At 39.2% G+C, this 26,598-nt stretch overlaps 2 protein-coding genes across 4 annotated transcripts; both read left to right on the top strand.

Annotated features, from left to right (window-relative positions):
- The first annotated feature begins 6,217 nt into the window (after window positions 1–6,217).
- On the top strand, window positions 6,218–12,790 carry LOC132129249 (tumor protein p53-inducible nuclear protein 2-like). 3 transcript variants are annotated; one of them, XM_059540764.1, is made up of 4 exons: window positions 6,218–6,385; window positions 8,139–8,485; window positions 10,356–10,758; window positions 12,224–12,790. In XM_059540764.1, the coding sequence occupies exons 2-4, from the start codon at window positions 8,362–8,364 to the stop codon at window positions 12,480–12,482; spliced, it is 786 nt and encodes a 261-aa protein (XP_059396747.1). In that variant the 5' UTR covers window positions 6,218–6,385; window positions 8,139–8,361; the 3' UTR covers window positions 12,483–12,790. The 3 variants fall into 3 exon arrangements, with proteins under 3 accessions (XP_059396747.1, XP_059396748.1, XP_059396746.1); XM_059540765.1 differs by having other exon boundaries at window positions 6,218–6,394; window positions 10,629–10,758; XM_059540763.1 differs by having other exon boundaries at window positions 6,218–6,394.
- A 3,167-nt stretch (window positions 12,791–15,957) lies between these two features.
- Window positions 15,958–26,280, top strand: LOC132128879 (glutathione hydrolase 7-like). The gene is made up of 16 exons (XM_059540260.1): window positions 15,958–15,970; window positions 17,159–17,355; window positions 17,421–17,632; window positions 18,840–18,991; window positions 19,518–19,632; window positions 19,748–19,815; window positions 20,014–20,087; window positions 20,215–20,408; window positions 20,627–20,714; window positions 21,490–21,617; window positions 23,859–23,947; window positions 24,018–24,170; window positions 24,343–24,460; window positions 24,895–25,032; window positions 25,119–25,218; window positions 26,057–26,280. Exons 2-16 carry the CDS (start codon window positions 17,163–17,165, stop codon window positions 26,224–26,226), a joined length of 1,992 nt encoding a protein of 663 aa, XP_059396243.1. The 5' UTR covers window positions 15,958–15,970; window positions 17,159–17,162; the 3' UTR covers window positions 26,227–26,280.
- The last annotated feature ends 318 nt before the right edge of the window (window positions 26,281–26,598 follow it).

The raw sequence follows: 26,598 nt of genomic DNA, 5'->3' as shown, positions 1-26,598 counted from the left end.
ACTTCCACATCATTGCATTCTGTTTTTATTCACAATTGGTACAGTGTCCCAACTTTGTTGGAATCTGGTTTGTAATAAGCAAGATTTGCTTCACAAACAACACTTCGCCTGCAGGTTTTGTACACACTCAAGCACTGCGTAACCTGTATTTCATTGCGCCATCTGTTGACCTGTAATGTCTCTTCACGCGACCTCTGCTCCATAAGCAGGTTTATGTTATCAGGCTAAGGCTAAGGGTAAGAGGAGACACAGGCCCAGGCAGGATATTTTAGGAAGGAGCAGAGAGAAGTTATGTAATCTGAGGTTTAAACTCACCCCACATGCTATCCATCAACCTGGCCAGTATGTACATGACCGCAGATAAACACAGAACATTGATAAGACAGGTCAAATAAGTCTGTTTCATTGCTCTAATCTAACTGTATGGTGAAAAGCGCTCTCTGTATGACAGGTGGTTGGAGAGGAGGGGAAGAAAAATGGTTGCTGACGTCAGTTTTTTTTTCTTTAGAATAATGTGCACTGATGAATCATGCACCATGAGACCAAGATCATGTTTTAAGAAATCCCTTTTGATTTTATTGTGATCTAGTGAGAGGTTAAATCTTCTTTTGGTCTTATTCTCTGGTGGAGTCTTATCCCCAGTGACTGTGTGCTTCATATTTCTGCCAAGGCCGTTCCTCTGGGACTGTTTGTTCCATTCGTGTAGAGACACCTCAGACGAGCGGAGAAGGCCATGAGGAGGAGGAGGCCACTGAACGAGCGTGTCTTAGTCACTGAGCAGAGAGAATAGTGCAGGAAGTAGCTGCATTTTCTGGCACAAATGAGCCCTTTCATCCGTGTTTACGTGAGTCACAGCACTCAGCTGCAAACGGAAGATCAATTCTATGCAAATGCTTAGATAATACAATTTTGCTTCACTCTTCCTCTGTATAGCCTATCCTGCTTGCTTTCCTTTCTTGATTTTTACTACTTGAGCTCTTGTAAATCCAGGTAGACGTTTGCATTTTCCGATGTAAATGTGAGTGGTATCAGTCTATGCAAAGCACTATGGTGCTGGGTGTTGAAGGTTGTTGCTATGACGTTCATGTAGCCTATGCTTATTAAAGTGTTGCTGGGTGGTTGTTTGGGTTTTGTGGCTGAAGGCTTGGGTGTTGCTACAGGCCCGAGTCAAAAACATCTCTGTGATATTCTAGTTACTAGATATGAGGTCCCTCCTTCAGCGTGAGTTGAAGAGATTTTTATTATTGTCTACTTTATAATGTTAAAGTGAAGAATGTTGGGTCCAAAAAGATTGTACTCCCCGGCAAATTCAACAGTCTTTTCATCTGTTTGAAATATGCTAATACTAAAACTGTAAACAGCACTCAACTGAAAGCACTAAAACTAAACTAAAAACTTATCAAAAATATACTTATGTAAATATATTTTAAATATATATGGTTCTTTATTGGCACCGATGAAGGACCATAGAAACATTCCATTCTAAAAAAGGTCCTTTTAGTGGAAAAATGTTCTTTAGATTATTAAAATGTTCTTCACACTAAAATGATTCTTGAAGAACTGTTCACTGAAAGGTCCCCATTTAGGGACCTTTATTTTTAAGAGTGTACCATTTGGAAATGTTCTTTTGAAATATGTTTAAAAATATATGTATACAGAGAAAATGTCACGATGTCTACTCCGAGGAGTGAGGAATGCAGAGACGAAGGAGATTCGGGATAACAGTCTTTAAAAAACGTAGCAAGGGTTACACAGGGCAGGCAGGAGACACACATGGCACTATCTTCAGATGAACAATACCAGACAGGGAACAACTCTTTAAATACGGGACAAAACCAGGGTAATTGACAGGACACACCTGAATCAAATGAACACAATGAAACCAGGGAGTCACAGGGAGCACATGGGGACAGAAACACAACAAAACAAGAACACAAGTCTGATATTTTATTTAGTTTTTTTGGGCAAAAATTAAGCACTGAAACATTTTTTCTAAATATTTATTTTGTGTTCCGCTGAGGAAAGAAAAGTCACACGGATTTGGAACATCATAAGGGTGAGTTAATACAATTTGTAATTTCTCGAACTGTCCCTATCTGCTATTGTATTATATCAATGTTATGAAGAACACCAGGAAGTGTTTGAGGACTCGCAGCGAGATTACTGCATGTCATCATATCCCACTCTGACCCAGAAACGCTCCATGTGGACTCTAAAGATAAAGAGTGAGAGCAGAGACAGATCAGCAGGCCCCAGAAATGACCTCAGTCTTATCGAGAAATTAGCACTGAAAGAGAGAGAGAGAGTGTGAGGGCTTGCTTGTGATGGACTTGCTCTGCCGGCAAACATGTCTGTTCTTTAGATACAACAGATACGCTGGATGTTATGTGATATTACCATGGAGACAGCCAGTTCAGATAAACAGCATTGATTAACAAAGAGATACATATAAGCTCTAAGTACAGATTCCAGCATTTAAAGAGGCTTGAGTTTCTGTGATGCTCAGAAATAGTGAGGAGTGTCACTCCAGTCAAGTGTTATACATACAGGCTGCTAAAGTTCACAATATAACACCGCAGCACAGTGAACTTTCACCCACTTTTCCACCCTTAATCTAAGGTGAAAGCCTGCGAAAAGACACCAGCCAAACACGCTGATGGCGCTCGAGCTTTAAGAAAGGAAATAGCTGGGAAACAAAGTAAGCAGCGGTGGAAACACAGACAGGGAGATTTAAAGAAACTGATGTTTCTAGGAATGTCAACAATTTTAAAGCTTCAGTGTGACGTTTCTGCAACAATAGTGGTTTCCAAACAGGTTTTCCAAATACTCCTTCCACCCCACCCCAAAGTCACGCTATTGGCTGATATTTATGTTGTTTAAAGAAACAGAGCAATGTTGTGAAAGAAACAATGTACCACTGTTTTCACAAGGGTTCAGGCAAAACTCACAATTTAAGAATTGGCTCCTTTTAGATTCAAGAGTGCATCTTGTAAACCTGCTTCATGTTGTTTGACTCAATTTAGAAAAATGTGTGTGTGTGTGGGGGGGGGGGGGGGGGGTTCTGGCAAATAAAGTGTTTTTTTTGTTGTTTTTGTTTTTTTACCATGTTCTATAAAGTAAAGATCATCCACTTGTTAAGTCTGATGTAATGCTTCACTATTTCTAGGAACAAATGTTCGATAAGATTCCAATACAAACAACAAATGGTGCCAATATACACCCATGATGTGCTGTAGTTACCAAAATATTGTGAACCTTTATCTCCTTACTCAGGAAGTGGGTGCTATTGATGCTGCAGCATTAGGCCCATTCCTGAGAATTTTCCGCTGAACATTTTTCCTATATTAACATCAAAATAATTCTTAGAATTAAATTTCGAGTCTGACTTTTGGACGCGTATACAGCGTTAATTATTTATTATACAGTTACTATTATTCTAGATTCTCTGCGCTGTGATGTTACTGACTTAACTAGGGATGTTCATTTGGTTAATTTTCCTAACCGACAACCAACAAACCAAATATTAACCGTTAACCCACAAGATTATTTTAAATTGAAATTAAATTATCCTTAGACAGGATGAGCGTCTGTGACCCGTTAAAAATAATAATTACGTATTTTAACCATGCAGCAAACCTTTTTAAATATTCTGATAAATTACTGAAAATAAATAAATAAATTACTTTTTAAAGCATTTAACTGATTGTATAAATCAGTCAAAATTAGCTGATACAGTTAGCTGCATTCATGCGCACTCAGAAACCGGTGACTGGGAACGTATTAGAAAAGCTTACCATGTAAAAGCTATTGTCATCATTGAATCTTTCTTAGACATTTCCAATTGTCGAAATTGGGTTGCGCATCTATCTGTGCATGATGGTGTCCAATGCCTCCTGCGAGCAGAGTTTCTCAAAGTTGGGAAGAGTCAAAGGAGAGCTGCGGTCCTCAGTGGGGCAGGAAAGGATAAGCATGCTAGCGCTTATGAGCTTTGAGCAAGAGACTTTTTGCTTTGCAGCTTTAGGCCCAATTTGGTCTTAATCTGGCCCTGTCCTTACTGAAAGGGGATTTCTACTTGGCCAGAAAGTGATTCATCTTTTCTGAATCATTAAAATATTGGTGTCCAGGACATTGTGAGCCTGAAGATTGTATTGAATACTGTGAGTGTATAAAAGCTTAGCTTCAATGTGTAATATATATATATATATATATATATATATATATATATATATATATATATAAGTAGTGCTCATTTACATCTGTTGAGATGGTATTCTCACTTGAAGCAGAGTAGAGACTTGGACCAGGAAACAACAGCAGAAATTGGATTTTATTGAAAGGAACATAAGTAATTATACAAATGCAAATAAATACATATTTATACAGGTGGCATGATTGATGTTGACATTTGTTGTTCATATTATGTAATGTTATTGAAAAGAAAAGGCTAACTTGTGTGTATAATACCATGTTTATGGGTATTGTGTTAAATGTGTTTTATATATATGTGTGTGTGTGTGTGTGTAGTAAACATTGATGCTTGTGAAACTTCCCGGTTATTGGCAGAACACTTTGCTTGCTCAATATGCAGTATCTTGCACCAGACACTACACGTGTATGAAACTGGGCATGTTGTGCCGTGTCTGTTTGATTCTGTAGGGCAGGTGTGAGATAAACAAAGTTTATTGTTATCATTTCAATAGTAATGACCACATCCAGGGTGTAGAAGACCAATCAGCAGGTGACTCAGGGAAAGGGAGGAATTATGGGAAAGGTGTCATTGTTTTGACATATGTAATAGTATCATCCCTAATATATTGACTGTGGGAGTGTGGAGGTGGCTATACATATCACATTCCTCTGATGAACAGGTTATAATATTTGTCTCTGTCCTCATTTATCTGTGATCACTGGAAGGTGTGGAATGACTGGCAAAAACTCGTCTGGTGGCATTAACTCAAGCTATGTCCATATTTGAAAGAAAAAGCAAGTCTACAAATAGCAGTTGATGTTGTAAACATCAGATTCTAACAGGTTATTTGTAGCCTAGATGCCAGATGTTAGGACCCTTTACTTTTCAGGTTCTCAGAAGCAAATGTTCCCTAGTTTGGTAAACTTTTATGGTGAACAGAAACTAGCAAAGAAAAAAAAAAATCAAAGATAGTGTTTGACTTTCCAAAAGAAGGGAAATACATCAAAACATTTATTATGTTTGTCAAATGAGCCTTTGTATTAGAAACACTCATCCAGCATAATTGACCCAAATCAAAAGAGGCCACTTTAATATTCTTGAAAAGAATTTCAATTCTTTTTAAATGTGTATTGACCATAAAAAGAATCATTGCATGCCTGCTAGTGTTAGCGCAAAAGATGCAAATGAAATGAATCGGAGTTAGCCTACTATCTAAAACCCTGTAGCTTAAAATGCCGGTCAACCATTGAGGCCTTTCCGAAGGTTTTCTATCCATTGGTTGTTGACATGTCGGTTTTCAGAGCGGGAGTTATGATTGGTTACCTGTGACACGTGTCCCGCCCCCATAGTGAGGAATGTGGAGAGGGAGGGACAGGCAATATTTACAAACACTGTTTAAAGAGAAAGAGCTCACACAACAGCATCTTGAACCTGCAGTACCAGCAATGCACCGTACCAGCCCAAGCCAGACCAGTAACATAATACTTGATGAATGATGCAAGCCTGTGAAATAACTTCATATCTTTAACCACAGCTGACTTTGGCCTTTATTTCTATGGCTACACAAATCTGACTCCCCAGGTTGAATGACTTTTAACTTTGTTAGATAAAAACATAATTGTATTAACTATATGTCGCAAGGAATCGCTGGTAGCACTATCTGGGTTGTGGCTAGAAGAGATACAGCAAAAACCGGAAGGTAACAATAATTAAATGTGTTTACCTATTAGATTGTGTTTTATTAACGTGTACACCTACCCCAACCCTAAACCTACCCCTTACAAAAATGCAAAAATAGTATTTATTATTGTACCGTGAGATAAAAATGACGCTATATAGATGTGTGCGTGCCATTAGTTTTTGCTGTATCCCTTCTGGCCTTGACCCACTATGTGCCCAACCCCCACCGCTTCACTTCCAGCGCTGGATCTGGTGTAAACCTCTGATTGGTCCAAGCGGCAGGAGTGGGCGGAGTCAGGTCGGTGCTACGAGCACCGTGACGTCACAATCAGCTGTTTGTACGTTCTATATTCTGATCTGCGGATCAGCTGGGCGAAGCAATAACATCACAAACAATATCTGCTTTTTCATATTTTGTACTACCTCATATAAAAAGAATACCTAAAGCTATGCTTTAAGATTTTTGTGGTTTTTAATTGTGTGGTCGTCGCGTTTACAACTTGAATAATTTTGCAGGTAAGACAGGTAAGATGTTGGATCTCTTTTAGTCTTTTAAAGCCAGATCTGTTTCGTAGCAGAATTGAGTCTGGACTAGATCAGACCTGCCTTGTGCTGATAACATCTGTCCATTAATGGATCTGTAGGAACGGTTTTATTCTCTTGTCATTCCTATCGTGAGACATATTTTGCTCTGGTCACAGATCGACTCGTAGCTGTGGACCAAATCCAGTCGATGGTATTTTCGTGTCTTTTCTTACAGAAGTCGTCCTAAAATAGCATTCATGACAATATTGTTTTTTTAAGTCGACGTTTTGTTGCAGTGGGTTTGATTTCTTATATTAACGTCAGGAGCAAGCCTGTATCTGCAGCCCCTCGGTCATCATCCGTCGGATCGGATCGGATCTCGATGAAAGCAGCTCTAATACTGGACAGAATGTGGTTTTTAGAGCTGATGTATACAGGCTGTGGTTATTATATGAGTGATTTGAGAGCTGCTAATACACTTGATCCGAGCTGTCATTGCTGTGACCCTTCTCTCTCTCTCTCTCTCTCTCTCTCTCTCTCTCTCTCTCTCTCTCTCTCTCTGTTCTCTGCTGTTATGCGTTTGGCATTCATGTTCATATTTTGCTTTTCTGTTTTCCAAACATATGGCCACGGCTGCCCAGTATTCACACAGGATACGTCTGTAAACGCACGATTCGATGGTTTTTTTCCAGCAGCATCTGTCAGACAGACGAGCGATAAATTCATGTTTATTGAACGCTTTTTCGGTCTTGGTGAATGCATTCAGTTTATCTGAAAAAAAGAAGAAGCTATTTTGATATTTTGTTGATAAAACCATATAAAAAGGGTTGTTTTTGATGGTTTCTATCAAAATGACCCTGCTTTCTTTCTGTTATTTCATCCTCCGTCCGCTAGTCTCATGAGGGCGGCGTCAGTTGTGCACGTGACGTCATCGTTACGCAGGGTAGATGCCCCGCCCCCAAAATACACTTGTAGACAGCCTGCCTGCAGGGGAGCCATTGGACTAAAGATTTTGTTTGTTCGTTTTCCCCGTTCAGTGAATAAGATGCAAAATAATAATAAAATAAAATAATTTATGCATTATGAACAAATAGTTAATATATATATATATAGTTCATGGATCAGTCATAAAACTATAATGATAATTGTCTGTTCTCTCTTATGATTTAAAACTGGTAGATACTGGTTACATTTCATATTCATATTAAAGTCATAATTAACAAGTACCGATCAACCTAAAATTACAAGATAAAAATATTACATTTAAAAGAAATGTAGCGTGTTTAGGACCATTATGGTTTTTTTTTTCTTCACTGTGACATTTTTTTTTTCATGACAATTTTATGACAGTATATTTCCAACCTAAATAACAATTCTGTGATGCAAAGAATAATAATAAATAAATAAATTACATAATAAATAATTTGTTACATGATACAAATTATTTCAAAACCACATTATTATATTATATTATATTATATTATATTATATTATATTATATTATATTATATTATATTATATTATATTATATTATATTATATTATATTATATTATATTATATTATATTATATTATATTATATTAGAAAATGTCACCAAATACTTGTAGTGCCACCACACTGTTGTTCTAGAGGTTGCAAAATGTTTTTTTTTTTCTTTTTATTTCTTTTTTTTTAAATGTTGTATAATGATATGGTTTTATTGACCAATTCTTTTCTTCTTTTTTTCTCTCTTTATCAAATGTAGATCTTTGCACCAAGTGAGACCTTATATTACACTGCGCCTTCTCTGAGACTCAAAAAAGGCCAATACACCTGTGATCAACCTGCCATCTGTTACATCACAGAAAAACAACATTAGTTACTATAGTTAATATAATAGCTATTTAAAAAAAATAAAAAAATCTTATAAGGCAGCTATCCCTCAGGAAACAAAAAAAAACCTGTGACCTTTGACCTCCGAGACAGCCATGTTCCAGCGGCTCACCAGTTTGTTCTTTGGAAGTGAAGAAGAACTTACTCCAGAGCTGAAGGGACCGAAGCCCTGTGTGTGTGAGGCTGATGAAGAGGGATGGCTCCTGGTCAATCTGAACGGTGCGTGTCCTACACAAACAATGATACATTTATACAGTTTACAAAATAAAGGCAAGGAGTAAATTATATGCATGGTAGTTTGAAGTCTGAAGAGTATGTCAGGGTAACAAGGCAACAATCTCCTGTATGTAGTGGATTAATATATATTAATTTTGAAAACATCAGCTTGGTTCCAAACCCTAGTGAACTGCCTAAAGCCCTGTTCACACCAAGAACTATAACGATAAAGATAGCAATAAAGATAACAATAGTAGCACCCACACCACCGAGCGATATCATCTGTTTATTCCAAGCACACGCGCGTCTCCTCACAGCAGGATTGATTCTGATTGGCTATCAGTGTTTATATCGTTCATCAGCTTGAAAAAAATAATTCTGAAAGTGATTCCAATGATATCGTTTCTCTGTGCCTTTATCGTTATAGCTGTGGTGTGAACTCTGCTATGCTTTAATATTGAGAACGTTTTTTTGAACTATATCGTTATCTTTATAGTTATTGTGCTTGATGTGAACAGGCCTTAAGGCAGCTATCTTCTGAGGCAATATCACAAGCACCACAGAACCCTGTCCAAAATGTTTTTCATTGCCAGCAACTGTTTATTCAGTCACATAGGCAGAACAAACAAATAGTGATTCACTCAACTCACAATTCGATACGATACTGATTTCACGATACGATTTTCTCTTGATTTTGTTTAAAACAAAATTACAAAAGACAAATTATAAATTAAAAGGTGTCCTTTTATTATTGCTTGGACAAAATGATGCACATTTCCTTTTGAAACAGAAATATTTCAAATAACAAAACTAAATTGAAAATTTAAAACGTAGCCCAAATCTAATCCGATAAATAAGACAAAAAACAAAGGCTTTGCCTGTGGTCTTTCCATTTAAAGTTTGAGGCAACCACTGCATTTGAATCACAGTCTAAACAAAGATGCTATATTCATGCAGCATGAGCAATTGTTAAATTTAAATTAGATTGTATAATTCGAACTTTTAAAACAAAAACAGAATGCTTTGACTTTAGGCTTGTGAAACTATAATACATAAAACATTTGCACAAAACAAACACAGCAGAAGCTCTGACTGAGAATGCAAATTCACTGTCTGACAGCAGGTGGCGCAGATGGAACAGGCATTGCAATTATAAACACCACTTTAATATACATTATACAGACATGAGATGAAAAGAAAATACAGTCTAAACCTTACAATACAATCAGTTCTCCTCGGAGATTCATACATTCATATAACTACCATCATAGTCTGAAATCGCATACTTTCTAGTAGATACTAAGATCGATTTGAAAGAATTAAAAAAAAATAATTCTATAGAGTATAAGTATGAGTAGTAGAATTCGGATATACTACAGCCATCATGTTGTCACTGTCACATGACCTACAAGCATCAGTTGTGTGCCATTCACAGCGCCTCTCTTCACAGTAAAGTGGACATCAAATGCACACTCCAGAACCTTGCTGGAAGTAGTTGGCCATTCAAACGCAGCGAATATCTCTAAGCAACGGTTGAGCCAGTGCTATACTGTTTCCAATTGGGCCTTTCGGACTTTTACTAGAAATGACAATATTCCTTTTGCAATGCTGCACGTGGCATTTCACTAGGTTTTGGAACAAAGTCGTTGAGACTTTATAAAGTTGTACATGGTGATTAGACACTAATGGCAGTATTCCTATTTTCTATATTTTTCTGTTGTTTCTGTATCCCTTCTCATTTCCATATTATTCCTTTTATTGGTATGTGTGCTCATGGTACTGGCATCCCCCACTTGCATGGCTTCAACCAAACCTTTCATATTCTGGAAACACACCCTGTTTCTGTCTTCTATCACTTCCCACTTCACTGAAGGTGAGGATGGGCCAGAGGCAGCATCAGTAGCATGTGCCCGTCCCCGCAGTGAATGTCATGCATCTCCTCCCACCTGCAGAAACCGCAGGACTAGATCAGGCAGGATACAGGCAGCACATGCTCCCTCCCCTCCCATCAGCTCTCCTCCTGATCCCACCTCCTTCTCTCACCTTGAGTCAGTAGAAGTGAATGTGTTGATAAGCGAGCGGGGATCATGTTCCTGCAGCATGGATGAGAGCTGGTTTGTCACCCCTCCGCCCTGTTTTACTGCAGAGGGAGCCACGGCGGAGGCCAGCCCCATGGAGGACCTCCTCATCGAGCACCCCAGCATGTCTGTGTACGTCTCCGCTGGCCCTCTCCCTGCGGTGGAAGAGAGCACCACCAGCCTGGCTGGCAGTGTCAGGTACATTTCACTTCTGCTGTTTACGCTCTTTTCTGCAGTGAGATTTCACTTAGTTTCTGTTATTTGTGTAAAACATATTCAAACCAGGTGACTGACAAAATATCTTGTTGTAACAGTTGGTTAGGACAAAAACATGGAAGGAATAATGTTGAGGTGTCCAATCCTGTTCCTGGAGGGCCAATGTCCTGCAAAGTTTAGCCTCAATCCCAGTTAAACACACCTGAACCAGCTAATCAAGGTCTTACTAGGCAAACTGGAAACTTGCAGGCAGGTGTGTTGAGGCAAGCTGAAGGCAAACTCTGCAGGACAGTGGCCCTCCAGGACCAAGTTTGGACACCCCTGGACTAAAACATCTTGATTTATTGCTTGCTGACATTAGATATTTTAAGGAGCCTATTTCAGGGGTTGTAGGAGTTTTGCTCCAACCTTAATCTGAAATAATCTACATTTGTGTCTTATCCTGTCTACTGAGATATTTTCATCTGAATGATTTTTCAAGGCAGCATAGATGTATCCTTCGCTGCAACATTGATATCCCATAATCCTGTGCATTCGATTCCCTCACATTTGAGCTAAAAAATAAAGATGGTATCTGAAAGTTGTAGTTTGTGGTTAGTTTATTTAAATGTATGTTTTTGTCCAACGTTTCCTACTTTAGATGTCATTCTAGCAAGAAATGAGTACTATAGTAATTTAATATTTGCTTAGTTATTACAAAAGCTCTTTCTGTTTTGTTGTAGATTTTTTTAACTTATGCTACACCTTAGAAGCCCATCCAAAATCAGTTTTTGAAGGTACCTTTGTGCATAAATGCCGTCATTGCCTGATAGAGCAGCGAGGCAGCAAGTCAGCTTTCGGACTTAGCCTTTAAGAAATGTATTATAGTACCAAATATTGTAGTACCATCTGGTGGAAAATGTTAAAAAATTTGGTACACTGCCTTTAAAACGTGTCCTGCACTAATATTCTCAATATCACGAAGAGTAGACATTCCCAAATGAAAATATTGACTGTTGATAGCCATTTTTGTTCAACTTTAAACAAGTCAATTTTAAATCTGTATATAATTAATGTTGTAGGACAGGTGTCCATACCTCTTCCTAAAATCGCCCCCTATTCCCTACATTAGGCCACTACTAGGGCTCCACTCGTCAGTAAAGCAGGTTCTGTGATTAGTAGTAAATCTCCAGCACATGCTTTCAGATGGAGCAGCATTTACTACACAGAGCCATAGTTCACTGACAAGCTACGCAAAACAGCTTTCATTATCGCATGCAATACATAGCTGATAATGAACGCGATATTGCGTAGCTTGTCAGTCAATTAAATTGTTTCAGAGTTTTGAGGTCACTGTCTTAATTTTGTCTTCCATCTTCTTCTCTTCTCATATCAATTTCACTCCATTCTGTCCATTTGCTTTTCATGCAAACGTATCCCATTCTTCCTCCTATCTGCACTGTTCCAGCGGGATGTCTGAATCCGCAGTGCCAGCTGTGACCAGGAGCACACGGGTGACCCGAGGAGCAGCCGCACAGGCAGGGGCCCTGGCTAAAGTCACCCAGGTCTCCAGGGTCCAGAGGGCCAAAGCCCGCACTGAGCGGCGCCACCTGGCTCGCAACCGCATGCAGCGTCAAAACCGTGTGCGTGAACAGGTCCAACGGCGTGCGACCCACACCCGCAACTCCTTCCTGCACCAACCGTGCCAGCGCAACATCTGCCACTGATGCATCAAAGTTTACATTGAGGGCATTATTACACACCCCAAGAAACCCACACCTTCCAATGAATCCCCTACCTTCTTAATTTACCTCTGAAGTCCTCCTTTTGTTTTTACTGGTGTTATGTTAATAATATTATTCAGTTTCATATTAATCAGGTTTGTTTTTGAGCCTAAATCAGTTTCCCAGTCTGGGAGTATAGCTGAAAAGGAGACACATGTAAACTCTGTATCCCTCTAAATGTATAACAATGACACTTCAGGTACATGGCACTGCTCGTTGACATATAATCACTTTAAATTGTCAAAAATAAAGAGCCAAGCACTAAAAGCTTCATAGAAACATGAGCCTAAGATTTCCAGAATAGATTTGTACCCTGTAAAGTCACATTGAAAAAAGCTACTACAGCAATGGAAGGGTCTCTTAAAAATGTGTCTGTAAAATAGAAACAGATGCAAGCAATTGAGATTTGGCAGAGCAAGACAAATCTAGCGGGATGTTTGTTATGAGCTCATTTAAAAGTAGATGTTGCTGCCTGATTTTCAGCATAGCGGTGCTAACTTTAAAAAGTCATTAAAATTTAATTAAATTGTTTGCTATTATATGACCTCTGTTCCTAAACCTAGTGGGATCCCTATCTAGACAGCATTTAGGAAACACCTTTTATAGGTGTGCTTCCACAAAGGCAGTCTCCTTCCAGTTTCAGTGAAGAAGTGATGGTGGAGAAAGTGGGCACTGTCAATTCTGTACATGCTCTGAAGGCCCATGCCCAACATTTATGTGTGCTATGAATTTGTGCTTATTAGAGTGTTGCCTTGCGTTAGCTTAGCTTAACAACATGCTAACACCAAACTCTATTGGAATCAGTTGTAAGCATCAAAACGCTTGTGCACTTTGTAACCCATTCAGTACCAAACACTATAGAAAACAGCAATATATTGTAGCCTATTTCAATTCATGTCTCTTGAGGCAGCTTCTTAAGGAATCTAGCTGACTAGATTTTGAAATTGAGCCTTCAGGTAAACTAAGGTAGAGTCCATCATGAATAGTACTCGTACTATGCCAACAACACAGTACTAATAATCTTTACAGGTACATAGAACAAGGAGAGGTTGTCATGTGGTTGGCTGTGGGTATAATTGCTGAGAATGTCCAGGATAATCTAGATTGTGACTCTTTATTTGCTTCATGGAGGATTACTGATGGGTGAACCTCACAAAACATGTCAAGATGGCTGCATATTGTGCAAAATACAATTACTTTTGATTTTGGGATGCAATTTGTCTTGATGTTTTTGTGAGATTGAACTGATGCTCCAAAAAAATAATAATAATAATAAACCAGTCCCTTCACGTGCTTGTCCACTGCAAAGTTTTCAGTGTAGCTCAAAAGTTCCCCATCCTGCACTTAATGATTTGTGGGAAATCACTGTGACCACAGAGACAAAGAACGAAAACGTTTCCCATGACCATTTCTTTATTTCTCAAATAACAATGTTATTATTTGCATGTCATCATATCTCTTAATTATTGATTGTAGGATTGTGCTTTACATCTTCATTGTATTCTGAAGTCTGTCCGTCAGAGGATGCTGGGTCATCCAGCACACATGCACTAATGCATACGTCGAATGCTAAAATGTGCTCTTTCTTGACAGCCAGCGAATACTTTTAGCACATTTTCAGGAAATGCGTCCACCATCCATCTTATGTGTATTCAGTAATTAACAGACTAACAATGGTGCTGGAAGTATAGAATTATATGACTGTTCATACATTTTTGAGACTTTGAAAAGTTTGCACTGTCTTATGATTTATGGAGATTTGTGGTATTTAGCATTGAATGAGATGCCAACATGCATGAGTTTGGGGAAAAAGCTTCCTTAAGGGGTGATCAATTAGTTGCTTTCACATGTATATAATTGCAAACTATTTGCAGTGTTTGCATTATTTTCATTTTGAAACATCACCTTCCTGTTTTAATGTTATCGTTTAACCGTGTGTTGTTCCAAACACTTGATTACATGTTCCTCTACTGAGTATTTTATGATAGGAACCAATGTTTGCCGTGTTGTCAATACCACCACTGAGCTGTTTCGCATTGAGGGGATTTGATTTTACATGCCATTTTCTTTTAGTTCTTCTCTCAGTTTATTGTTGAATCATTTTAAGAGTTCTTCTTGTAGACTTTCCTATCTCACCTGCCAAAATCTATTATTGTATTAAGCTATCTATTAACAACATAATGTAAGTATAATGTAAATCTAAATATGCTTTTATTTCTTTGTTTTCATTTGAAACTGACTGTTTCTACTTAATATTGAGTGCACAGAGAGCGCAGTATGAATATCAGTGGTGTATCTAGGAAAATCCAATGCCCTGTAGCCTTACAAGGGTCCTTAACATCGTCCACTCGAAAGTCATCATCTATTTGCATTGTTAGGTGAAGTGGACAGGGCATGAGCATAAAACCAGTGATCTCTGCCCTCTGAACAGATCCGCCGCTGCTGTTCAGTGTAACACCTGGTTACGTATACTCTGTGTTATTTCTGTGTGTGTGAGTGTGTTCAATATGATTCATTTCCTCTGTGGGACTAGAATGATGTCCATAAGCCTCGTGAGAGGCTGGTGGAAGCGATAGTTATTTGTGATTTAAGGGAGAGGTGGCTGAAAACATGAAATGAGAAAAGACAACAAAAATAAATATGCTTGTATTTTTTCTTCATATTGTTAATCAGAAGAGATGTTCACCTTATAGTAACAAAGTACAAATAGAGTATTAAAAATGATTGGTGTATCATGATATCTCTGGTGATTGTGCCTTTCACTGTTCTGCATGGTTTTCATGATGTGCCGACTGTTTCATCCACATAACAAGGGCATCAGAGACCTATGCAAAACACTCTGATGGGTTTCCAGCATCCTTGCAGAAATGCAGGTACCAGACAATAACAATAAACACTCAGGATGCAACTGCAGTATTTACCTGTGTGCTGGCTCTTGTTTCTGTCTTCATGCACATCACTGGGAAATATACCTACAACGAATCTTAAAAGTAGATATGACTAAAACACAATGAATATTACAATTAAATATTACTATATATATATATATATATATATATAGCTGATAACTATAGTATAGTATAGAAGGAAAGCAGCAGTACCAGTTAGTGACAATCATAAATCAGTCAATCATAAAGAACATACCATGATACTCTTTTGTTTGTGCTGTTACATAAAAATAAGGGTTAGCTACAGTGTAAACTTAATAGCTAATCACACCGACATATTTCCGAGAAACTTAATGTGTTTGACATGCATTTAATTAAGCACACACAGATGCTTTCTCGGGAGGGAGATAGGGAACCTGCTAAGCAGGATCCACTTCTAGTCAATGGCTGTGGCGCATGCGCAGTGTTTGATTCATTTAAAGAAACGAATGCAGTAGTTCACCTGACTGATATGACGAAGGACCTGAACTGCGCGTTTCACCTGTAAGTACGCTGAAATCATTGCTGTTGTTTAAGTGCTGGTGTAAACAAAAGCATTATACGGGCATCTTTGGCCGTTGCATTGCGTTTTAAAACAGCGTGTGAGTTAAAAAGACTGCATAGTTAAAATAAATAATAGATCATTGTCCTGCTATTTCAAGCGTCAAACGCGGCGCATGTGCTGACGCCCGCACACCTGCGTCTGTTACATCGCGTTATGTCAGGTTTTCTGCTCCGTGTCCGTGTAAATCAGCAGCTGTACTGTGAGATGTGATCAGATCTGCGCTGTAGTGTGGATGATGGAGATACAGATGGACGGAAACGAAGCGTGCTGTGTAACGCGCATCTCGTCGCGCGCTCCGCTCGAGTGTCATCGCGTGCTTCACTAATAACGCGTGAATGTAACCCTGATGCGCGCGGTCCGGTCCACACGGATTATTGAGATCTGTAACACTACAGTAAGTGTGCTAATCGACTGATTTACATGAAGATTGTTGGTGTTATATATCAGCTATTAACCAACATCCAGGCCTTCATCGCTGTCAATGAAGAAAAGATATGGAGGCCTGATTTATAATGTTACACTGGAAGTGATGATTTGTATTGGAGATTGGTGTTGAATAGTTAATTCAGTCCGGGTACAATGTCAGAATAGTCATTATGGTTATAATGCAAAAACATGTTGTTGTTTTTATTTCTATTTATTATGAAAAGGAATTAAGATCTTAGCTTAAAATAATGCATAAGTGAAAATATACATTTTCGGTCTTCCAGGTCACCATTTTTGTACTATTTCAATCAGCTCTCAGGTCGTTTGAAATAGTTCTGTGGTTTGACGTTTGTGAAAATGCAATATAGTCTGCCAGTAAATACGGTCATAAAAAAAACTGCAAGCCTAACAGTTAAAAAAGGAGAAGCAGAATGCGGTGTACAATTGTTTGAGGTGGAGAATTGCATGTCAGTTATTCATAAATACGTATATAAAATAATGCAAATAAAATCAGCTAACAGCTCTACACACAGCAGAGAAAATCTGATGAAACTCTCCGATCCTTCTAGAGGTCAAGACACTATAGCACTTTATAGAATACAGATTGTTTTCAAAGCAGCTTCCGAGTAATAAACCGGAAAATAGTGTCTGTGTTGCAGAATGAATATAGTGTTGAATAACTGCTATGCGCGTGATTCCAGGTGAATGATGTACTCTCCGGCAGCCGATGCAGGAGTGACGGTGGTGGAGAAGGACCCGGCTCTGAGCGGTGCGTACTCACCTGTGGACTACATGAGCATCACCAGCTTCCCTGGACTCCCAGAAGATGAAGCTTCAGCTGACAACATCCTCCGATCACGCAAAGACAACGAGACCTCTCTCAGCGAGCAGGACACAGGTAATGCGTTTGATCACAGTCCTGTCTCCTCACAGCGGCTGAAGTCCTGTCCCGTCTCTGTGCAGACCCTGATCTGTTCCTGCAGCGGCTGCCCTCCTCTGCCTCGGACTTGGCCAGTCGGGACTTCTCTCCTCTGAGAGAGACCAGCAGAGACCCGCTGGCACAGGACTGCGCCTGCACACGGGACGGGCTGACCGTCATCATCACCGCCTGCCTGACCTTCGCCACCGGGGTCACCGTGGCCCTCATAATGCAGATCTACTTCGGAGACCCACAGGTGCTGCCACCGCTTTAAATTGGTTCACAGTGAACGATGCATTCGCTCATGGGAGAAAGACGTGTTGTTATTAGGGCTATCAAAGTCAACACCATAATTGTGCAAAAGTTTGGGATCAGAAAGATTTTTAATGTTGTTTACAGGAGTTTCTTCTGCTCATCAGGGCTGCATTTATTTGATCAAAAAAAACAGGGGGAAAAATAATTTTGTGTAATATTATTATGATGTAAAATAACATATTTCTATTTTAATATACGTTAAACTCTAATTTATTTCTGTGATGCGCAGCTGTATTTTCAGCATCATTCCTCCAGTTTTCAGTGTCACATGATCTTCAGAAATCATAATAATATACTGATTTATTATCAGCGTCGGAAACAGTCGTGCTGCTTCACATTTCTTTGGAACATGTGGTACTTTTTTTCAGGATTCTTTGATGAATAAAAAGATAAAATGAGAGCATTTATATAAAAAAATAAATATTTTCTAACAACATACACTACAGTTCAAAAGTTTTTTTAAGAATGTAAAACTTTTATTCAGCAAGGATGTATTCAATTGTTAGGAAGTGATAGCAAATATTTGTTTTGTTAGAAAAGTTTGAATAAATGCTGTTCTTTTAAACTTTTTATTCATCAAAGATTCCTGAAAAAAATATTGCAGTTTCCAAAATACTATTTGGCAGCGCAGCAGTTTCCAGCGCTGATAATAAATCAGTATATTATTATGATTTCTGAAGATCATGTGACACTGAAGACTGGAGGAATGATGCTGGAAATACAGCAATAAATTATGTTTTAAAGGATATTAAAACAGAAAACATTATTTTATATTGTAATAACATTTAGCAAGATCAAATAAATGCAGTCTTGATGAGCAGAAGAGACTTCTTTGAAAAACATTACACGTCTTACTGATCCCAAACTTTTGACTAATGGCTTTATAAATATGTATGTTTAATAAATAGGAATGCAAAAAAATGCTTCTAACGAAAACGTCTGTAATTTGGTCTATATTTCATTGGCCCCCTTTAATTAATAAGTGATTAATTACAGAAAAATGTGTGATGGATTGATTTTTTCATTGGTTGGCAGCACTAATTAATACTATTCTGTCCGATCAAACCTATGACTTTTGGATGGTGGAAGATCAAATGCAAATAAAGAATTAGATAAGAATGGATTATTTTCTTCTGTTCTGTGCTCAGGTGTATAACCAGGCGGCGGTGGTGACGGATGTGGCCCGCTGCACGTCTCTGGGCTTTGAGGTTCTGGCCAAGCAGGGCTCCAGCGTGGATGCTGCTATAGCCGCTTCGCTCTGCCTGGGCATCACCCATCCACACACCTCGGGCATCGGCGGGTACGAGCGCTGCACTCATGTGTTCAGCAGAGGCTTTTATCCCAGGCCACTTACAGAAAGAGGAACAAAGCAATTCATCAGCATTTGCACAATGCAATGTTATTAGACACCTAGATTAGAAAGCGAGCTAGAGAAGAAGAGTGTGTGTGTGTGTGTGTGTGTGTGTGTGTGTGTGTGTGTGTGTGTGTGTGTGCAGAAAAATGCTTGCAGGAAGGGTGTGTCTTCAACCCTAATTAAACACACCCGATCAAGTCCTTCAGGCTCATCTAGAATAAAACTTGCTCACAAAGGAATGCGAAACAGTGTATGATGTTCGTCTTTGTTGTAATTGTTGAAATGTTCTATTGAAAGTCTGGCCAAGAATCTCTGTTAAAGCATCTTTTCCATAACTGGAAAGGTCATGGACATTCACTGGTGACCGTTTCCAGAAATCCTGTAGACCGTTTTGTAAGAAGGCACACGTGCAGGGGTAGAGAAATGGATTTGGTGTGTGATGGATGAGAAACGGTGAGCTCTTTCTTCTCAGCGGCGGCGTGATGCTGGTCCATGACATCCGCAGGAATGAGAGCCGGGTCATTGACTTCCGGGAGACGGCTCCCTCCGGGATTCACCAGGACATGATGTTACATGTTCATCAGAAGGTAAAGATTGATCTGCGTTCATCTCGTCTTTAAGTGTGTCCTGCGCTGATGTTATAAACCCAAAGCGGATGATGAATAAGTGCAGGTGTTTTCACGAGCTGTCTTTGTCTGTTAGTCAGGTCTGTTAGTGGCTGTTCCCGGGATGATCCGTGGACTACACCGAGCTCATCAGCTCTATGGGAGGTACAGTACAGTTCAAGATACAGCTGAGCATACACAGATCTGACACTTCAGCTTCTCTTGCCTCACAACAGCACAGTTAGAGACTAAGCCACCGAAACTGAAAGAAAACAAGCTGAATGTTTCATTATAATAACGCATGTTTGATGAGGAACAGGGGTTAATGATGTCTGACGGGCTGTTTCTCTCTCTCTCCTCGAGGTTGCTGTGGAAAGACGTGGTCACGATGGCTGCCGATGTGGCGAGGACTGGATTCAATGTGACGCATGAGCTGGGTGAGCATTCATCAGGAAAGGTCTGGAAAGAGAACGAGGCTGTCCAGGCTATCAGTACGTTTGCACAGGAAGATAGTAAATGTGATATGTTTATGTTGACTTGTGAGCGGTTTGGTGTATGTGGCAGCTGCCGCGCTGTCCGAGGTGAAGGAGCAGAACGTGTCGGATGCGTTCAGAGACGTGTTCCTGCCGAACGCTCAGGCTCCCCCCGCGGGACTCTTCACTAAACGGCTGGATTTAGCTGCTGTTTTGGACAGGATTGCAGCCAATGGAGTCTCCGAGTTCTACAGCGGGAATCTGACACAGGAAATGACATCAGTGGTACATCCCCTACTGAGATATACTTTTTTTTTTCATTCATTCAGGGGTTTTTTTCCCAAGTTTTAACTTCAATTTTGAATGGTTTTAGTTTTTTTAAAAACCTATCAGATCATTCAAATCTTTCTGATACTCGTATTTGTAACTATTTGTAGTTCTGTTCTTTGTTTTACCAAGAACTATTATATGATCATATTAATATCGTGTGTTTTTGAGGCCAGGTTGAAGCTAAAGGAGGTGTGCTGACGGAGGATGACTTCAGAAACTACACCACTGTCATACAGAAGCCACTGCAAAGTCTTTACCAGGGTAAACACACATCGAGCTGCTCTAAAAGAGCCTCTAGATGGTTAAAACGCAGTTTATTACTGTATTAAGTGCAGTAGTTAGTCTATTGCCTGTGACACACAGAGTCCAGACAGAAGAGCAATCGAACCCCTTCAGTTTCACAATAGTGCACGGTTGCTGTTGTTATTTGACTTCTCCAAACTGGGTAGACGGGAACTGCAGCTGTAATTTGACAACGCTGCAATTCAGCTGAACTTTCTAAAGCACACGATAGTCATGCTGAGGTGAAGATGTTTGTTTGGAAACAGGCGGAGTAACAGTTAAACTAGTTCATAAGAAATATACTAATGTATTAAAGTAGCTGATATTATATATGTGCTTAAGTACCAAAACTTAATTTACTTCTGGACGGTATCTCTGTTTTGTTTCTGCTGTGCAGTTTGAGCGATGACTCATGAATTATGATAAAGGTCTATTGTTTCCCTTGTAAATTATAAGCGGTGTTATATGAAATGCAGATAGTAAAATGAGCATCATGTTGGCTGATGAAAGTTTTTTTTATTTTAAAGCGGGTTGAATGGTTTATTTTAATTTATGAAGTGTTTTGAGAACAGCTTTTCTCTGTGGTGGAGTCATTATAATGCTTATGGTAATGTCATTCGATCAGTGTAGACGAGACTACTGCTGCATGAGTTATCATAACACTTCTGGATGTCCTGTTGCTGGCTCAGTTCTGCAGTAAGTTGAGCAGCTCCTGTAGTCTTGAGTACCTCAGCAGTATTTGGGTCTCTGACAGGCTACCAGGTGTTAGTTCCCCCTCCGCCCCACGCAGGAGCCGCCCTGCTGTCCGCTCTCAACATCCTGGAGGGCTTTAACATCACACGCCAGGCGTCCAGGAGCAGCATTCAGCACTGGACCGCTGAGGTGATTTAAATAAAGCGCCATAGTCATGTATTTATGCTTAATTTCTTCCTGCTGTTTCTCTTGTCTTGATCTCCATCCAATAGATTAAGTCAGTTTTGACTTTATGGCATATTTTATATGGCTTTTCACAATACACTTTACCCTGGGTTCACAACTTTATTTAAATCCTGGTTAAACCTTTCCAAGTTGGCTGATTTGTTTAAGGAAAAAAAAACGGCAATTAAGGGTTTTATTGAAACGAAACACAAGACTTTGAGCACGCTTTTGAGTTTCGAGGGACTCCGCGACGGTTGAAATGTGACGCACTGGGTGGCCATTTTACCTAAATGTAATTCAACCTAAAGAACATGAGTGAGATCTGTTTTTTTTTTTTCTTTAATGTTTTTAAGTTTTCAATTTATTTTAGTTTGATTTTAGTCATTTTGATTATTTTTTATTTCCGTATGTTTTTAATTAATTTCAGTTGTAGTTTAGTACATCAAGTTAAACTAAATGAAAATGAGAAATGTTGCTTTGCCAACTAGCTAAAATAATGTTTATACACACACACACACACACACACACACACACACACACACACACACACACACACATATATATATATATATATATACATTTTAGTGCTGGGCAACGGTTACAATTTTTAATCGTGATTAATCGCATTATTATCTGCAATTAATTGCACTGTTATGCTCAAAACTAGTAATGCTTTTAAAAGTAAGACATGTTCCTGGATCAACATTACTGTCTAAAAATATAGATTTAACTCAATCCCTACCCTTTAAACCTAACCCTACCCGTAATTTATTCCTAAAATCAGAGGGAAATGATTGGTTAATAACCTAACCCTGATTGTAAGCCTAAAACTGACATTTCTTGACAACGTATCCTCACTTCTGATGTGTTGATTGGAATGATGTTCCAGGAACATGTTTTTGTAAGTGAAGAAAACTAAAATAATGTGATCTGGAGAGACACAGAGGAGACTGTTGACTAAGGAATTATTGAATAAAGCCATTGTTTTTGTTTTCTTCGCTTACAAAGTGTTCCCGTAGCTTCATATAACCCAGATTGCACGTCTGATGGCAGATGGAGTATTCTGACGATGCTTTTCATACCTTTCCTGGACCTTGACACTGTTATTTACAGTCTGAAGCCTCCATGTTTTCATCCAAATATCTTAAATTGTGTTCCGAAGACGAACTGAGCTTTTATGGGTTTGGAACGACATTGGGGGGAGGGGGGCGGGTGATTAATGACAGTTTTTTAACCCTTGTGTGTTGTTTGGGACGTTTTTGTCCACTAGGGGGTAAATTTGAGTCTTATTTTGGCCACAACTTTCTCTGTGTTTGAGCTAATGGAATGATTTTTGGTGACAAATCTTATTTTGACCCATATTTTGGGAAAATGCTTTGAAATTTTTCAAAAACTCAATGGTACACTGTGGGCAAATTCACTACCCTTTCGGCATGTTCGTGGATGAAAACATCCACTAAATTAAACTGCTGTAAAAATGTATCAGATAAATATTTTTTTCAATTTTTTTGCATAAATCTATTAATCAACCTCAGTCCTGATCAAAACTACCAAATAAAAAAAAAAATCCAAGATTTTAACTCTTTAATTGCCAAGTTCATAAATGATGGCACTGATTTGGGGAAAAAAAACACACAAAATTAAATTTTTTCAATATAAAAAGTGATTGTGGACTGGATTTTTTTTTACCTTTTATCACAGTCTTGGGCATGTCAAAGATTAGTAACAAGATTGGCTTTGATGCATTGTTAGGTTTTGTGCAGCATTAGATTTAAATTTTTTCTCCCTAATTTGTTGTTGGTGGCTGTTTTTGCCCCATTGACTTCCATTATAACGACATTTTTTAATAGCAAAGCCATGACACCATATAATCATGCATTCTCGATTGTTTGTGGTTTTCACTTTTGGGAAGAGGTAAAAAAATGTATTTTTTACAGTTTAAAAACATTTGGTAGTTTTGATCAGGACTAAGGTTGATTTAACAGATTTATGCAAAAAAAATATGAATCTGATACATTTTTACAGCAGTTTAATTGAGTGGATGTTTTCATCCCGAAAAACTCGAAAGGGTAGTGAATTTGAACAATCCACAAGGGTTAATTTTGGGGTGGAGTATCCCTTTAACGCGCGATAAAATAATTTTCAGTGTTAATCAGTTAATACTATTGTTTAAAAACTCCCGTGTTTAATTTCCTCCCTGTGTAGTCTCTGAAGATCGCTTTGTCTCAAGCCAGTGGACTGGGAGACCCCATGTTTGATTCATCGGTTTCTGAGCTGGTGACGCAGATGCTCAGGTGATTATTGAATCCAAACATGATTATTTCAGCAGCAGTGAGTGCAGTGTTCACTGTGTGTTTCTGACAGTAAAGAGCAGGCTGCTGTGCTCCGGCAGAAGATCAGTGACTCCCAGGCGTCTGCGGCTGAGCTCTACACCCCGTCGTACGAGCTGCAGGAGGGCGCTGTGGCCAGCCAGCTCATGGTCATGGGCACTGATGACTTGATCGTGTCTGTTATGAGGTGCCTTACTCCACCAGTGTTTGTATATGTGTAAACCCCAATAGCAGCGGTGTCCAGTCCTGCTCCCCAGTCAAACACAGCTGAAGCAGCTAATCAAAGTGCTCAGAAACACTAGAAGAAGAACTAAACTTCGAAACACCGCAAATGTTTAATGATTCAATGAATGTTTTAGCTCTCTAAACCGTCCGTTTGGAAGCCGCATGGTGACGTCGTCTGGGATCCTCCTGAACAGTCAGATGCTGGACTTCTCCTGGCCCAACAAAACACACCGCTCTGCAGCTCTCAATCTGGTACGCACTCACCAACACGTGCCATGGGAAGTATTTTTTCATAATAGTAAATACAATTCTAGTCTAATTTCAGGTATAACCAAAGAAAGAAAACATCAGTATTTTTATACAATAGACAGTCTTACACAACGTCTGTAATTAAATAGTAACGTGACATTTGCCGGTAATAAAGTCATGAGATACTCCGCTTTCTCTTAAAAAATAACAATGTTATCATGTCGTTTATAAAGTGTAAAACAGGCTATCGATTACACTTTTTGGGGGGGGGGGTAAACGTTGTTTTCTGGAAGCTTCTAGGCAAATGTGTTGAATCTGAACAGGACCAGGACAGTCCTGTGTTATAGTTTTTCGCTGTATAGACTACAGTAAGGGACTCGCCGTTAAAGTAGCAGTTTTCCTCCGTGTGTGACGTGTGTGAGGATTGTTCTCCTCAGCGTAACAGCATTGAGCCGGGCAAGAGGCCGGCCTCGTTCCTGACGCCGATCGTGGTGCGGCCGTCCATCGGGGTGTGTGGCACATACGTGGCGCTGGGCTCCTCTAACGGCGAGCGGGCGCTGAGCGGCATCACGCAGGTCAGCCGTCTTCACTGTGCATGGACTCTCATTCACTTACTGACATCAGACTCGAGCAGTGAGCACATGTTCTGCTGTTTTTGCAGGTTCTGGTCAATGTGTTGTCCTCCCGTAATAACATGAGTGAGAGCGTGTCCTACGGCAGACTGCATCCTTTCATCCAGAACAACACCCTGCTGGTGGACTGTAAGTGCTCCGGATTACACTTCAGACTCTTCTCTGATCTACTGCATCCTGTACACCTGTTCTTTCCTTTATTCATATATATATATATAATCATGGGCAAATGTGTTGACATTCTGTGTATCTGAAAGAAGTCTCCTTTGCTCATCAAGGCTGTATTTGTTTTATCAGAAATACAGTCAAAACAGTCATGTGAAATATTGGTACAAATTTAAAAGAACTTTTTCTGTTTTAATATCGATTTGAAATCGATTTTTATATTTACTGTTCATTTGAATCAATCTAATGCATCCTTTCTGAATAAAAGTATTCATTTCTTAAAATAATTTGCTAGCTCCAAACCTATTAATTAGTGTAGATGTAAAAAGCTGAACATTTAGAGACGAGAAGTGCTTCATTTAGATGCTTTCTACAAAAGACAAATAATCTTGTTTTTATTATTAATACCATTCAACCTGGTAAGCATAGTAATATCTGAAACAATATTTGAAATATACGATTTAATAATTAATCAACAGTTACAAACATATATATATTTATACGTTCCATTTTCATGCTTGGAAAACTGCAAAATAGCACAAATCAGGTTTTTAAATGATTTTTCACATGCTGTATGTTGGTAACATTGCTGCAAAACCCATAGCAATAGAGGATAAAACCAATGCTAACGCAATGTTGAACTGAGAAGTTGAATAAATGTTTAGTGCAAAAAAACCCTGTATACTGTTTTGTATTTTCTTTGAGGAAAGTGTGATTCAGAGCAGAAGCCCTGCAGTACTGTTTTGTTCGATGATAGTTTTGAGGGTGGAGTTCTGCTTTAATTCTCTTGTTCTCCGTCCAGCTCAGTTTCTGGAGGCCGATGTGAAGTCTCTGATGCAGAAGGGTCATGATGTGCGTAAGGTGGACATCATCTCACTGGTAGAAGGGACCCGGAGGACCAATGAGCTGATCATCGGTGTGAAGGACCCGCGCAGCACTGACGCCTCGGCGCTGTCCATGTCCATGCCCTAGACTCTCTCTCACTCACTCTCACACACACACACACACACACACACACTCTCTCTGCTGTTTGTGCACTAAACAGGGATCTTAAGAGGTCTCCGCACCACAAACACACAGAAAAACAATGACATGTGACTCCTCTTTGTTGGTTTTGTTTAATTTACCTAAATATTTCAAGAACTATGTATGTTATCACACATGACTGGACAAGTTAAAGGAATAGTTCACCCAAAAATGAAATTGATGAAACTATACTGATTGAAACTGATGAAGATTAATCAGGTTTGGAGAAATGTAGCATTGCATCGGTGTCTCAGCAAATAGATGCTCTGCCGTGAATGGGTGCCGTCAGAATGAGAGAAACATCACAGTAATCCACAC

Source organism: Carassius carassius, chromosome 46, assembly GCF_963082965.1.
Source record: "Carassius carassius chromosome 46, fCarCar2.1, whole genome shotgun sequence".
Lineage (NCBI taxonomy): Eukaryota > Metazoa > Chordata > Actinopteri > Cypriniformes > Cyprinidae > Carassius > Carassius carassius.
Note: the sequence above shows the minus strand (reverse complement) of the source record. Positions and strands in the feature narration are given on the sequence as shown.

Bases quoted from the DNA above. Each gene is read 5' to 3' on its own strand.
- LOC132129249 (XM_059540764.1), top strand. From the start codon at position 8,362: ATGTTCCAGCGGCTCACCAGTTTGTTCTTTGGAAGTGAAGAAGAACTT. The intron at 8,486-10,355 runs GTGCGTGTCCTA...ACTTCACTGAAG, and splicing joins GCTCCTGGTCAATCTGAACG to GTGAGGATGGGCCAGAGGCA. The intron at 10,759-12,223 runs GTACATTTCACT...GCACTGTTCCAG, and splicing joins AGCCTGGCTGGCAGTGTCAG to CGGGATGTCTGAATCCGCAG.
- LOC132128879 (XM_059540260.1), top strand. From the start codon at position 17,163: ATGATGTACTCTCCGGCAGCCGATGCAGGAGTGACGGTGGTGGAGAAG. The intron at 21,618-23,858 runs GTGATTTAAATA...CTCCCTGTGTAG, and splicing joins TTCAGCACTGGACCGCTGAG to TCTCTGAAGATCGCTTTGTC. The intron at 24,171-24,342 runs GTGCCTTACTCC...TGAATGTTTTAG, and splicing joins TTGATCGTGTCTGTTATGAG to CTCTCTAAACCGTCCGTTTG.